At 39.9% G+C, this 15495-nt stretch overlaps 1 protein-coding gene across 1 annotated transcript in view; it reads left to right on the top strand.

Moving 5' to 3' along the window:
* Positions 1-15495, top strand: part of GRID2 (glutamate ionotropic receptor delta type subunit 2) — a 692444-nt gene that overhangs the window by 672578 nt on the left and 4371 nt on the right. Inside the window, exon 15 of the mRNA XM_051789746.1 lies at positions 12918-13158. Within this exon, the coding sequence (XP_051645706.1) occupies positions 12918-13158 (241 nt within the window). The remainder of the gene's footprint in view (positions 1-12917; positions 13159-15495) is intronic.

Here is a 15495-nt window from a genome sequence, read left to right as displayed (position 1 = left end):
CCCATGTTTGGGAAATGCCTACGAGAGAGAGGCTATGCTGCAGCACAAGCCTTCAAAGCTGTCATTGATGTAGAGACTGAGCAATAGAGTAAGCCAGCTGCTTGCTGGGGAAGTCATGGCTAATGCACTTTCACGTCTTCAGCCTTTTCTACCTGTCAGTGTAGCCTTCCAAACTGCTCTTTTCCTTGCCTTCTCTTTTGCCCTAGACTTCTCTTAGGAAAACAAATAAATATACCAACTGCAAAAAGGAACAGAGAAAGCAGGGACTGGGTTCAGCCACTGCTTTCACCCCACACCTAAGGTTTGATCATGGTCTCTGACTCAGATTCAGCTTTCTTCTCTGTACAGGCAGAGTGGTAAAACTTGTTGTTAATGAAAATCTTTTAAGATTAGGTACGTTTAAAAAACTAACATAGGGCATTCCTGAAATTTGTCTGAAGTTATGACAACTTACATAGAAATTCTGTAGAAAAGACAAATATTTTTAAAGCTTACAAGTTAACATGATGATAAATGCCAGGATCTTATTTTCCAAACTGTTCTGTTTTACCTTCTCTCTGTTCCCTACCTGGGGGCTGCGTTACAGCTTTGTGCCCAGCAGTTGCAGGCAGCTGCTGGTTGCAGGGGGGAAACTCCTGTGGCATTATTTATGGCAGCTCTCAGTGAGAGGACAGTGATTTACTGTGTGTCATCTTCTGCAGCTGTGAATGTGCAGGATGGCGACAGGGCCATTTGGTGGAGTCCTAATTTTCAGTCTGACACAGAGGTAGAGAAAGGTGAACTGGCTGGATAAAAATAAAAACCTGTTAATATCCTCCTTTGCCCTCCCACAAATAAACTTTTACTTTCTGGAATTGGGAAATCAGGGTTGAGAATACCCCGCCATTCATGCTCCCACCTCTTCTGCCAGGCAACTTTTTCAAGAGAAGTTGGCATGGTCTTGATTCTTCCTCTAAACTTGGGTGACTTTTTTTAATATGTCTCCCCTTTTCTTGTCTCTCCTCTAAACTCTACATCTGATTGCACCAACTCTACATCTGACTCTCCTTACTAGGGATGATGGAACATGAATTTCACCAAACTCCCCCCATGCTCTGTGCAACTAGCAGCATAACAGCAACAGGAGCCCTCACCCAGCTCTCGGATCTGCCTCTGCCAGCAGACAGGAGCTCACTTCCCTATTGTATGAAAAAGAGCTGCAGAATTTGCCCTCATGTCCTTGGTCTTGAAAAAGATATGCACAGATCAACTGAGCAGGCTCATGGGCTTATCCAAATTGAATCTCAGTGCCAAGTTGCTTGGTTTTGACCTATGCTATAAAATTGTTAAATTTCCTATAAAGCCATTGGCATTCTGCGGAGGGAAGATGACGGAAAGCACCTGGGAGTTCCTCACATTTTATTTCTGGGGTTATTTCTTTCAACCACAGTTTATCTGGCACAGTGCACAGGAAAACGATGGGATGTGCTTTTTAATGTTACACAGCAAATCCTGGCATTGCCCTCTGTCAGTAGTAGTGAACCATGCCAGTCAGCTGTGGCACAGTGTCATGAGACAATGAGCAAACGCAGCTCAGTGGTCCCTGTGGAAAGTTGCTTCATGAGCTGTGTCTACTGGAGAGGGAGTAAAGGGAGAAGGAGGGAAAGGTTCATTTATTTGCTCCCAAGGTTCCTCCTCTGAGGTTTCCATGGTAGAAACTGCAAAACTGCAAGTAGGATTAATAATTTTATGAAAGAAGTGACAGTAGGTACAATAATAGAGGGCAAATGAGCCCATTATCTGGTCTGGCTGACTATGAAAGATTTTTGCTCCAAGGCATCTGCTGTAATTGAAGATTTGCTTGGTCAAGCTGTAAAACACTTTTAGGATACAAGTGATGTCTGCTGTCATTGCTATGCAAGCTTATGTTTCCTTTCTCCTATTCCCATGAGCTGAATAGAAGATAATGTTCAGGTCAGTTACCAGTTACCAACAGATTGGTGGGGGGGGGAAACCCACACCTCTAAAGACATAGAAACCCCTCAAACACTGAGAAACAATTAGGAGTTCCAAGACTGAAAAACTATATACAGAAATTTTGCTTACTTTTAAGAATAAAATGTAAGAAAATTACTTGATTTAACCATGTGGACTTTGATAATCAAGATATGCACTGAACGAAGACAGGGTTCATAATGAAAATCACTAAGTCTTATTACAATATCAAATGTTTCAAAATCATTCTGAGTTTTAAAAAATATTTAGATTGTATATTACTCTGTCAGGAAGCTGATTTTTTTTTTAATGTTCAACTTAAGAATTAATTTTAAGATTATCCTTTGAAACTTTTCATGGTTACATAATTTCTAACATGCTTCTGTATGTTTACTGTTGAATCTAAAATTTGGATGCTCCAATATGAAATATTAGAAATAAAGGCCATTAGAGGGGTATGTCCTTGCAGGTGGCAAGAATTGAATATTATTCTACTTTATGTAAAAGTCTCAGTTTTGGTCTGGATAGATTGGTTGCAAAGAAAAGCAGTTATTTCCTCCTGCTTCTGTCTGGGCTGAAATTTCTGACAGAAGATTTAGGTATTCTAGTGCCTTTATAGGCTTGCATGTTTTGTCTTACAAACTTGTTTTGCACAGAACAGACATCCCTCAAGCTTGTGTGAATAATATGGGCCTAGATTTGAGGGGAAAAAAGGTATGAGGTGAAATGCAAAACTTCAGATCCTCCCACCGGTTCCTTTCTGCTCTGCTTCCTTCAGCAGCAAAAGTAATGGTAGGTTTGGGTTGTTCTGCCCTGTTCCAAAGCACTAAAATCCTGAAGAAATAAAATCAATTTAAAAATTAACATCACAAACAGGTGAAGACAGCCCTTGCTTATTGCAATGCAGAAGGGACCAGAGGACCTGATTAGGCAAAGTTTGTGAGACAAGAACACAGACTCTTGAAAAACTGCAGCATTACTAGGGGGATGCCTTTATTAACAGAGTAAACACTCAGTCCTCCTGCAGATTGTTATCTGGATTGAATGGCACTTGGTTCTTATCGAGACACTTCTTCATAACATGGAAATCTCAGGTAGTGTGAATCCTTCGAGTAAACACCGTGCTGCTTAAAGCCCTGATTCCTATCATGCAAGGTAGACTGCAACCCCCCAGCACACACACTGCAGTGGAAGGTGGGCAATAAATCATCAATTATTAACTTTTATAACCACCAGTAGCTAGCAGGGTTTCTCTGCCAGGCTTCTTCATCTCTCTGCATTGCTGGTAGCCCTGCAAGAGCACAGAAAGGTGCTTTGATGGACAGTATGTTCTCCCGCTGGCACAAAACCTGCATACACAGAGGTGTCAGCGTGACACGCTGATGCGTTATTGAAAGTGATCCCTAAGTCTGGTGAAGAAGAGAAACTACACCAGTTCCTACCTTATCCCCCCATACATAAGAGCAACATGGTTACAAAAGGGAGCAGCAACACGGCGCATCTACTAGTGCTGTGCACAGATCGACCGTAGCGCAGCAGTCAGGCAGCTTCTTGCTTGCAAAGTTGTACTATCTTGTCTTTCATAATTTTCTTTTTAAGACAGGTTAAAACCCTCCTTGGAGGGATGTTAAAAAATGTGAATGCTCATCAAAGTAGAGAAATTTATGATCTCATGTCTTTGAGGAAGGCTTACCTGATGCATATTAGAAGGGAAAGTAGGCAGAGCGAGCCCCAGACCAGCCGAGGTGCCCTAGGCAATATAATATATCCAGGGCACCCCTCTCAGGCAGATCTGTTTGTAACCTGGGCCAGGCTTGTGTCAGAAGTCTGGTTTGACACAAGTTCAGACTGAAGAGCAGGAGTAGAATTCCTCAAACCTCAAGGTGTGAAATAAGAAATATTATTTTTTTTAAGTGTGGTCAAATCCACTCTTCAGTGCCTCCAGTAAATTTGGCAAGGTCTCATAATTTTCTAAGGCAAAATTGTGGCTATTCCTTAGGCTTCCCCAGATAGCACTATACTGATGTAAATATTTGAAGCGTATTTATATGATCCGAGATAGGCTTTAAAGAAAGAACATATTTTGGAGGTGCCTCTAGAAATGGTTCCTCTATGAAATGGACTTGCTTGAGAGTGCAAATCAAAGTAATTAATTAAATTTTGAAGCAATAATATATTTTAAGGCAATAATATTCAATAATCTTAAACATTTTCGCTTTCATTGTCCAAAGGGTTGTCTGGAGAGGGCTCTCCTCAGTATAATGTTCATCTATAAGGTTGTTTATTACAGTGTTCATGTACAGAAGTACTGGTTTCAAACTTCAATGTGTTTAAAACCCTGGATGGGAATGAATCTGGGAAGATTTCACAGCTGTAACCAAGGACCAAGATAAAAGCATTTGAGATATTTTTAAATGTCAAATTTCAGACACAAAGAGTATTACTGTGATTTGATCTTCAGACTCTGTATTTATCTGTCTAGCTTCTCCTATTCTATCAACAATTCTGTTCACCTTGGAGATAGCTTTAAGCTATTGATTTGAGGTCTTTCTAATCCAAATTATGATATTTAAATCAAGCTATGTAAATCATGCATTTAAACACTATCAAAAAGAAAATTTTGAAGATTTTGGTTTTAGGTTTTTTTGTCTTAAAAGCACTGTACAAACAGTTTAAAACATGAGAGAATCATTGGCTATATATTTTGAGAGAACCATCATAAAATATCTTTTGTCATTTTTGCCTAGGTATATAGCAAATAAATGTCAAATATGCAAGTGCCACCTAGATCTCTTACTTTCATAAAAGAGATATGCTAGACTGTCAGTTAACAGGACTTAGTGTAACTGATGTGTCTTGTGTTTCTCAAAATGTGGATGTAGGTAGTTTGTATAGTGTGAGGCTTTGCACTGCCCAAAGCATGACTCCAAGCTAAGATGATAATTTCCAGGTTCTTACACTAAAATGAAAGATCTTTTCCTGCACCCAATAACCCAAATATCACAGTGTGCTTAAGGATGATGCTGACATTTTCAAAGACCACCCAAGGTGTTGCCTTTCTGACTGCAGATATGCTCTGGGTCTCTGTGGGACTTACTGTCTTTTCCTTTTCAGCTCTCTTGCATCTCTTTGGCTTGCTTTCATTCTGCTTGTTGTCGATTCGCTGGAGTCCAATTTTGATATTAGCAAATACCATATTGTCATAGCTATAATAAGTGCTTGACTTTTAAAGGTGGCATAAACATGTACAACAAAAAAAAATTGAAGTTCACTAGTCACTGCAACTCTTAAGATTAATCATGTTAATAATTTGATTTCTAAGGCAATTCCTTCTCAGCTGAAGACAAGACTTGTGGGTTCGTTCAGTGCTACATTAGGTCAGTGAACTGATTTATTTATCCTTCTGACAGGACATCAGCAGATGATCTAAACAGATTAGTTAAAGTTATTCCCTATGATCTAACTAAATAATAATTCCTTAAAAGACAAATATTTTAGTATTTCATTTTGATGTTTTCTTAATGAAAACTTTCAGTGTTTGATTTATTGCTTTGTGTCCAAAAAAATCTGAGAATGCACTAGATGAAATAGTAATTGAGCCTAATAACTGTCTGTTTGCATCTCACTCATGGAAAAAAACCAATAACAAAGTCAAACTAAAGTGGTTTTTCCAACTGTTTTCTTTCTGCTGCTAAGCAGGAGAATGGTTATTTACATGGCTTGTTAACCACAGGGCTGCTCAGGCTGCTCAGCTGACAAGTGACACTGGAGGAAATGTTCAGTGAGGTGAGATTTTGGGGAGAAGACATCTAAGAAATATATGGTGACTGAAAAGGCACTTTTCAAGCTTTCCATCTTGGGCTAGTCTAGGGATCCTGATTCAGAAAAATGCCATGCCTTTTTCACAGCCTATCCAGAAGGGTTGGGGTTCCCAGGTGTGCTCTATGTTGGGCTCTGCTGTCTGTAAGTTAATGATGAAAATCCTGATGACTTTGGACATTTAGGTTTCTTGGTTTTGTGTGAAATTATCAATTATTACAGTTGTGAAAGTTGCTACTGATTTACTTACACACTTCTTGGGACCTGCAACTCAAGTCCTTAAGTTGTATATGTGTATTCATACAGTCTACTCACACATAGCCACAATATCATTTCTGACTGCCTCTGGTGTTCACAAGAACTACTGTAGGGGATAGTTTGAAGAAAGTGTAATTTTAGGAATGAGCACTGTCTCCATTCTATGGCAGTCACACACATCTCACCTGATCTTTGAATCTTGGAGACAGTGTTGGAAACATGGGCAGTTAGCAAGACGCTTTTCCTGGTGCAGACCAGGGAGAGTGAGTACAGAGCTGTCCTAGTTGAGGGGAGAGCATGAAAGTCTGCTTTGCTCTTCTGCAGACTCCATGAGCTGTCCCTGCACTTGCTTCTGGCTTATGGTAATGAAAGCAAGAGAAAAATTAGGTCCCAACTGTTCATGTGGCCATGAAGTACTGAATTTTTTATAAAGCTTAGTAAGTATCATTTCTCAAGTAATTTTCTAAAAGAGGACTGGAATATGGGTAGTGTACGGGAACCAATGTACCTTGAAAGTACATTTCTTTGTTTTAATAAGGTTGGCGGTGTACCGTGACTCACCATAATGAATTAATTTGGTGTTTACCATAACAGCACTGAGCTTAATGAACTCATGATATTTATGCAGCTGTCTGTAGATGTTCTCTTGTCATTTGGGATTTATAAATAGGTACTAATACTTTTATTGCTGCTTTCTCCTGAGCAGAAAAGTTCTTCACAATGAAAGGCCAGTAAAGCTCACCTCTATTTTTCGATATAAAAAGTAAGCAGAAGATCTTTATTAACTTGATTTTCATCTTTATCTAGGTTTCTGAATTGTTAGTATGTACTCAGCAAAGCTGTGCAGCTTGAAAAAAATTATTGTAGAGCTGTCCTCATAAAATTCCACCAGTCATATAATAGAGTTAATATCTCATTTCTTATTACTGCAGATGCCATTTCTTTTAAGGTTAGCCCTCTGTATTTGAGAGTGTCCATGTAAGTTCAAAAAGATTTAAGTAAGAAGAAGTTCACTAAATTGAACAAAGTGATACTAATTTATGGGATCTGAGTCATGAGTGCTGCATCTTTAGAAGCTAATGGTTTGTTGCTGAGCAAAACAGAAGGTCAACTGCTTTTCTCTTTTAATATTGTTTGATATGCAAATCCTTAATGCTGAACAGCAGCTTCTGGTTTACTGCTGCTTCTTCTATCCCTAGAAGGTGAGATGCTTATCCTTGTTTCTGTGCACTGACTTCCTAGTGACAGCACTGTGATGCTGAGCACTGCTGAAGGGCAGATCAGAAGACGACCACCTGCCTGCCTTCATGGGCCACAAGCTAGTTGGGTTTAAATCTGCTCAGAGTCTCTGCCATAAAACAGACTTTGCAGCTGGACCCAAGGGCACTCTTTTGCTGGGTTAAGTGGTGGGAATGGGTGGAGAGGGAGCACCGTTTCGTCTAATCTGGCAGCATTTGGCTGGCACGAAAAATTTCCTCTCATGGAGCCCGTGATTGGCAGCTCATTAAAAAGCTGGCTTAAAAAAAATCCACACACAGAAAACAGTCTCTTCAAACCCAAAAATTCTCACAGATATCAAGATCTGTAGTTAAAGAAAGGACTGGAATAACAATGATCTCTCTGCCTCTGGGTGTTTGGCTCATCTGGCAAGCTCTCCTAGCATCACCTCAGTCCACCCAGGAGCAGGCACTGGCACTGCTCCCCTCTTTCTTTCACCTGGGAACAATGACTTCTGCCCTACACCTTCCCACACATGCTTTTCCTGCTGAAATATGATGCAAACATGATTTATAGCATAAAAGTCAAGGCTTTGAGCATCAACATGTGTCTCCTTCAAGGCCTCAAGGATAAGGGCAAAATATGAAAACTCATCAGATCTCAGTGAGACGATGAGGTGCCACTGGTGGGGGAGGAGATGGAAAGGACCCCAAGAGTCTACTACTTGCCTGTCTCCATTCTTATTTCCCATTTCCTTCCCCATGTCTGGGACTGCCTCTTTCCCTGTCAGGAGGCAGCAAGCCAGGCTGGGCAGCAGCCATCCCTCTCTGGCACCAAAGCCCTGAGCCAGCCTTCCAGGTGGCACTGGTGAAAGCTGCTTTGCCAAAACCTAAAGCTTGCTCTGGAAGATGCAATGGGAGATGCAATAGGAGTTGGCATCACTCCAGTTAATAAGAAAGATTAGGCAGTTGCTTCACTGAAATAAAAAAAAAAAACAACCAAATTCTCCTTGTGGGTTCCTACCTGTCTGCTTTGATAACTGAAGGATGCTTATAAATAAGCTTAGTTTTATATCTTATTTGAAGAGGAAAACCAAATTCTGCAAAAACTTTATACCAGATTTTTTTAGAAAAACTCCAGTGAAGAGGTTTTGCCCGAGAAATTTGACTCTTGGCTAACAACTGCAGAAGCTACTAGAGGTCTTGTAACCACCTGTCCCCATCTGCAAGTACCAAGTGCTCCCAAATGCAATCCACAGCAGTTTCCCAGGGGCCCCCTGGGAGCAAGCACAAGGCCAGGGACCTTGGCTCAGACCCCCAAGGCACAGCCCACTAAGGTATACCAGTATAGCCACTTCTTTTATTTTTTTTTAATTTACTTTTTCTCCCCCTTTCGACGGTGGGCATTCATCACACAACTCTGCTCATCTGCTCTCTACTGCACCCTGATCTTCTGACTAGGGACAGAATAGCACCTCATCATCTCCTCTTCCCCATCAGTGCCAATGGTGAAGTTATCCCTCTGGATAACATGTTCCTGGTGCAGGAAGCTGATATTCAGTAACCTCTGACATCCCAGAACATGCACTGGCATTTCTGATAGCATTGTAAGTGTCCTGTCGTATCTTTTGCTCACTACTGATAGCTCAGAATAAAATTACATCAAAAAAAGTGTTGTCGCAGAGGTCTCAATTGTGTAGCATTTGTGACACCTTGCACATATTAGGCTGGGGGCTTTTTATCTGTGGGTATTTTGGAGGAGTGATTACATTTCACTGCCAGCAGTGAAGTATGTAGTTAGTGAGTGGAATCCAGCCCTATTCCCATTGATTCAGTAGGATTTGTTCACATCCCTGTTAGATTTAGAAACCACAGGCAGTTTAGTTTTCTATGTTTCTATCCTCTAGACATCACTTGGCACTGTGAATTCAGAGCCAAATCCATTAAACTGCATGCAGATATTTTCTTTTGTGCAGCTCGATAAATTTACGTCATTGCCTTGAAAAATGTTACTCTAACATTAGCCTACTAAAGAAAAATATATTAAGATCTGCACTCTATCCATAAGCAAGTTTTAGAGATCATGGTATTTTTTGGACAAATCAGATTATTTCAATATATAGGCTTCTTTTGTAAGCATTTTGAGACTGTGGTATTTCAAAACAGCAGGAACTCCTGCCCCCTACTTAATACTTTCCACCACTCTTTCTACTGGCTTATGTGTTGCAATACTACTCTGCACCAATACAGCAGGCTCAAAGGAGCCAAGTCTCTCGAGGAAAAAGTTCAGTTTTAAACATCTGGAACTTGGGAAAAGAGGCACTTGCTGGAATTATAGCATTAGAACATCATTATCATTCAGAGCATTTAGTTAATGCGTTATTACTTTAGTCATTTATTAAATTTGAAAATCAAATATCAAACTGATTGTAGTGTCTGCCACCCAACAGGTACATCTGATTAGAATGTATCAGGGCACCCACCAGGAGCTGCAGCAAAACCACATATTTTTATGGAAAGAGTGCCATCGTGTGGGAAGCTCCTGCAGCATGCAGGGATAGCAGTACTCGTGTGCTATCCTCCCATCCTCCTGTGTTTTTCCTGGAATTTTCATTAAAGTACAATTTTTGTTTATGAAAATGAGCTACTAAAATAGGAAGTTTCATAACTAGGAACAGGTCAGAAGTGTTAAATCTTCTAAGTATGTTAACTATTTTAGTTCCACAGACAGGTGAATTCCAGAACAAAGTGTTTGTGAAGTCTAAGAGAAGCATGATCGTCCTTATTCTCTGCATCACATTAATAGAGTTAGATATTCGTGCTCTTATCATTTCTGTTGATATATATTTTATTCCTCAACATCTGTTTTAAGCTGCAGTTTTACAAGGCTTCATTATAAGCTTTTGACTTCTCAAGCTTTTCCGTGTAATGATACCATTACTATCGCTGGTTTCTACTGCTTTTTTTATGTTTTCCTTTAAATAATTGAACTATATGTTACATCCATAAAGAAAATTGCCAATAATTACCAGGAGTACAATTAGGAATAAATCTCTATTAAGGAACAAGCCAAAGCTCAGTGTTTTTATGCAAATGTCTTTTGTTAAAAAGATGTCTTGTGTAATCAAGAATTATACTGACAAGTGAAGAATCATTTAATTAATGAGAATAGAGCAATCATTTGGATGGTTCATTCTATTCCTGACTGAATAAAACAGAGAAAATAGTCCTGCTCAGGGATTACAGCCACTGCTGGAAGAAATAAGCCCCATGGATGTTGTTCTGTTACTGCCTTGTGTAGATAGTACAGTAATTCCTAAATATAAAACCACGTATGTTTGGATTAGGCATTGAAAATTAATCTACTGTTATTCCACAAGAACTTATACAAAAAGGTTCTGTTTGTACTTACTATCTGCTCCCGCTAACTTGTCAGACTGGCATATTTGGGCAAAATGCTCACCTAAATCCTATTACAGGATTCTAGGGCAGCAGGAACCAGGATTATGGTGAGTTCTTTCTGTAAGGATTGTATGCCATGATAGAGGGTAATGTATGGACTGTGTTTGCAGTTGCAGAGCAGTAATCTGATCTCCAGTCCAGCCCTCTGATCAGAGCAGGTCCAGTTAGGTCAGTTTGCTCTGGGTCTTTCCCAGTGGGTCTTTGAATGTTGTCAAGGGTGGTGGTGCCATAAATTCTCTGTTCCAGTGTTTGACCTCTCCCATTCTTCTCTTATCTAGTTGGAATTTCTTATCTTCTGGTTTATCCCAGTTGCATCTCTTCCTGTCAGTGGGTCTAGTTTCAGCTTCCCTACACACTCCCAATAGGCAGCTGTAGGCAGCAATGACAGCACTCCTGTGTATGGTCCACATGCCTCCAAAGCTCCTCCGAACATGGATGTCTCATAACAGCTACTCTGTCTCTTGTAACAGAACGGAGAATTCTCCCACCCTTGACCACCCTGCTGCCTCAGGAAGCTTCAGGATGAGGTTTCCCCAAGTTGACTCTGAGTTTGGAAGAATTCAAAATATAGCCCAGGCAACTGTGATCTTGTTTGCCCCTCTCCAGGGCTGGACCTTCAGCGATGTAGTGTCGGCAGGCACTGCACAGAATTTGTCCCACTTCTTATAAACACAAAGCTATACAAACAAGGTGATTCTGGCATCTCCAAGGACATGTGTATTGCCTGTGATCTGTTCCTTGAGGGCACTGTTCCCTTTGGTACAGCACAGAGGTAAACAAGTGGTTCCCCTCTGAACAGGTGAGGATCTCAGGCGCCAGTTGTACTACTAGGTAGGAAGTGGAAGCTCATTCCAGAGCTGTGCTGAGATTTCAGCCACTGGTGGCTGTGTCAGGTCTCCCATTCCTGGTAGGACCACAGCATAAATATATGGTCATTTGGATGTGCCACAGAAAATTAGGTGACTTCACTGACACGACTGCCTATTCAAGCAGCATGGGAGACTGAGTAAATTCTGTATAGAGCAGTTGCTCTGTGCTTCCAAGGTGCATTCAAACTCCCTTTCAAGGTTGATGATGTTAGACCACTGCATTGAGCTGTTATGGTAGCCCTGAGACAGTAGGACAGCTTTTCTTCCCCCTCTGATGCAGTACAGTCTCTGGTAGCAACATCCCAGACCTCTGCTGGTTTGTGTGCACTTGGATTTCTTTGCATGCTGTGTCAAATGATTGCACAAGTAATTGTTTGTCTTCCAACACTGAAATGAAAAACAAATTTATTATATGAAGGAAAACATTCCCTCTGTTTTATTCTTTTTAGATGTGATCATTGAATTTTTTATTTTGGATAACCAGAGACACCCAGCTGTTACTCTAGTCATTTCTGGATGTTTTTAAAAAAACACTCTCCTCAGGAATAAATGAACTAAATATGAAAATCTTCTTACAAATAAAATTCTCATTTCTCAAACTGCTCATCCCACAGGAAGTCTAGTTAAGTGCATTGTCCTTGCAAGCTACCCAGTAAATCTTCATGGGCTGGATATGTAGGTCCAAGGACAAGTGAATTCCACAGCAAGGAACCCTCCTGTGGAATCACTTATCATCGGGTCACATTCTCACGTTAAGCAAGATTAGTTTAGGTCGCCACTGACTGTAATAAGATGGCTTTGTTCTCTCTCTCTCTCCAAAGCAGCAAGTAGGTAACCTGATAAGGATCAATTTACAATAAAGTGTAACTTGTGGTCCATCTGGACTGTATTTACCTTCTGGTTTGGGGAGTTTTTTTAATTGAAATGTCTCTTCTCCAGTGATTAAAATGCAAAATATTGTCAAATATATAATGCACTACAAAAGTCTACTGACATAGTCTGTAGTGAAAACCAATTAAGAAAATACAGTATATGAAGTAAAGTCTTTTCATTAAGGATGTTAAAAGAAGACAAGAGAGAGTCGTGTGTGCTTTCCTGTATCTAGAGTAGAACATGGATATCTATGTGCTCAGTCTAACAGGCAACCCCATATTCAAGCTTTCTTTTCTGCCTAAATCAGCCTGCCTGGGTTCATCAGCTTCTTGGCTTTCCAGGACATATGGGAAGGTTGCAAGTAGTCAGATTCCATCCTCACACTCCCAGGTGCCGCTGTCCACTGCCCCACTGTAACCACTGACTTCTGTGCTTTCCCCTCCAGGATTTTGGAGCTGCAGCAGAATGGCGACATGGACATACTGAAGCATAAATGGTGGCCGAAGAACGGTCAGTGTGATCTTTACTCATCTGTGGATACCAAACAGAAAGGAGGTGCCCTGGACATAAAAAGTTTTGCAGGTGTTTTCTGCATCCTCGCTGCAGGGATTGTCCTATCCTGTTTCATTGCAATGTTGGAAACGTGGTGGAATAAAAGGAAAGGCTCCCGGGTTCCATCAAAAGAGGTATTAGACCCTCCATTTCTCCTGGGGAATTTTCATGCACCCTAAATATTGCTGCCTTGACTTTATAGCACTAGAGAGGGTGGGTAATCAAATTTAGAGATACTTCATTAGCTTCCTGATTTTTTAAGATAAATTATGTTCCTCAAAACCTTTTAAGCTATTCTTTCTAGAAATAAATTCTTTGAATGGAAATAAATATATGTTGATGATGTATAAATATGCAACTATTCTGAGTAAAACACATCTGTTACTTGTAGAATAGTACATTATTAATACATCAATATTTGGTTCATTATTCCCATTGGTGACAGCTAATTCTCACCAGGTTTCTTGGTTACTTCTTGAAAAATATATCCCCTAAGCTCAATGGCTGAGTCTTGTCCCCATTTTCAGAAATACTGACCTCTTGAGACTTCCATGAACTTCAGTTCTCATTATTGCATCTGAAGTCCAGGGAAGTAAGGCTACATTAGATTTTTCAGGTTCAGGCCAGGCTTATTTCTGAAATCTACTACAGACTTGTTTCAGAAAATCTTGGACGGAGGCCACAGGGAGATATGTTATTTTACATCTGAGATGAGTTTGCTTCTACACCTGCATGTGTAATGCTTTCCTTCCTGTGGTAACCTACCTGTCCCTTTACCAGCCATCTGAGCCTTATGCAACTTTATACCAAATTTCTTACCTTTATCATTAAGTATTTACATTTACAAAATACTAAAAAAAAAATCAGGGACAAAACAATTTATTAAAATAAACCTGGCAGCAACACCCAAAGCTGAACCCAAATATGAGCTTTAATGACACACTGTCAAATATAGCTTTTCTGTCTGTGTAGCTTAGGCACATCTGTGTAGCTTGTGGGGTATTGCTGTTAATTTGTGTGCAGTGGTCTTGCTTTCTCTGCAGTTTCTCCATTGTGTTTATTCCTGCTAATCTAATGCTGTATATTAGGGAAGGATTAATTACCCTACCTAATTAGACAGCATTGGCACTGATGTTAAAATACGTTTAATCTTTTCTTGCCTGTTTTAATTCCCAAGCTTTTTTTTTTTTTTTTTTTGTTCAAGATCTGGACCGGACCATTATTAAAAGGAAAAAAAAAAAGGAATCTCTAGTCTTTAAATTGGGTTTCTCAGGAGTGGAAACCATATAGTTTCAACTGGTAAATTATTTCAAAAACCTAAAATTTACTTGATTGTTGTTCATCCAAACTTTCAGAACTTCATACTTCATATTTATCTGATGCAAAACAGGAAAATCAATAACAAAGGAAAAGAAAAAAAACCACACAGATATTTTGTACAACTAAAAAATTTCTATTTCAATTTTCAAATGCTGAGAAATTCAAGTGTATACTTTCCACAAATGGTATAATTTGGCCTCCTTGATCTTTGCTATATGGTCATTAGTTTAGCATTTAAAATTGCATCTCAACGCTAAATTGAAAAGCTTGGCTCAAAACTGAGTTTAACATGGACGTATGTGCTGAATGTCCCCATTATCCTGGATGTGGGGGTCATTCAGCAAGAAATACATCGTAACTAACTTTCTTAAAATTCATTTTAGCTTCCATGAAATCCATTGGCTCTTCCAGGCCACTAGTCCAGAATCGGGGGTCAGATTGGGCCACTTTGTGGTCAGCAAGCCAACCCTTTTTCCTGGTGGCTGCCATCTTGTGCTCCAGAATGCAAGCATTTATACTGAAAAAAATTGTCTTATGGTTGTGAAGATAACATTTCGGTCGCGTGCCAGAAGTAACCCATTCAATGATGTCTGCCTGAGTCTGCAGACAGCCTTAAACAGTAGCTCTGAGAGAAGTATGAACCGCCCCAGTAATCTCAATGGGATGTTGACTCTGAAGCCTGATGATAATTTAAATGTGAAAACTGCTGAATATTTCACTACTGATCACACAAGAGAGAAGAGGAAAGATCATATTATGGAGATATGCACAATCTTACTGTGAGTGGGTCTCATTTTGGTGTATCAGTTGGGTGGAGATTGGGTTGTGGGCTAAGCATGGGAGAGTATCACCGCTTATATATTTTCACTGGTCTGACCCTAGCCCCAAATGCATCTCTGTAAAAGAAAGAGGACTATTTTGAGTAACTTGTAGAGGCTCAGAAATTATGAAATTCCAATCTTTTCCCAATTGGCATTTTAAATTACAAAGTGTTTGTATGTTTTTTTTTTCAAAATTAAAAACAAACAAACAAAACCCAAGCAAAAGAGAAAAATATTTAGGACTGTCCCTCAGAGACATAGTCATGACTTGCACGTGCTAATGGAGCCTCTGTATATTTCTTTAGCTTTCTGATGTGGCCCCAGTTCTCC

This window comes from Manacus candei, unplaced genomic scaffold, assembly GCF_025592945.1.
Source record: "Manacus candei isolate 608988 ecotype Guabito, Panama unplaced genomic scaffold, ASM2559294v1 h1tg000028l, whole genome shotgun sequence".
Lineage (NCBI taxonomy): Eukaryota > Metazoa > Chordata > Aves > Passeriformes > Pipridae > Manacus > Manacus candei.
This window is presented reverse-complemented; position numbering and strand designations above follow the sequence as displayed.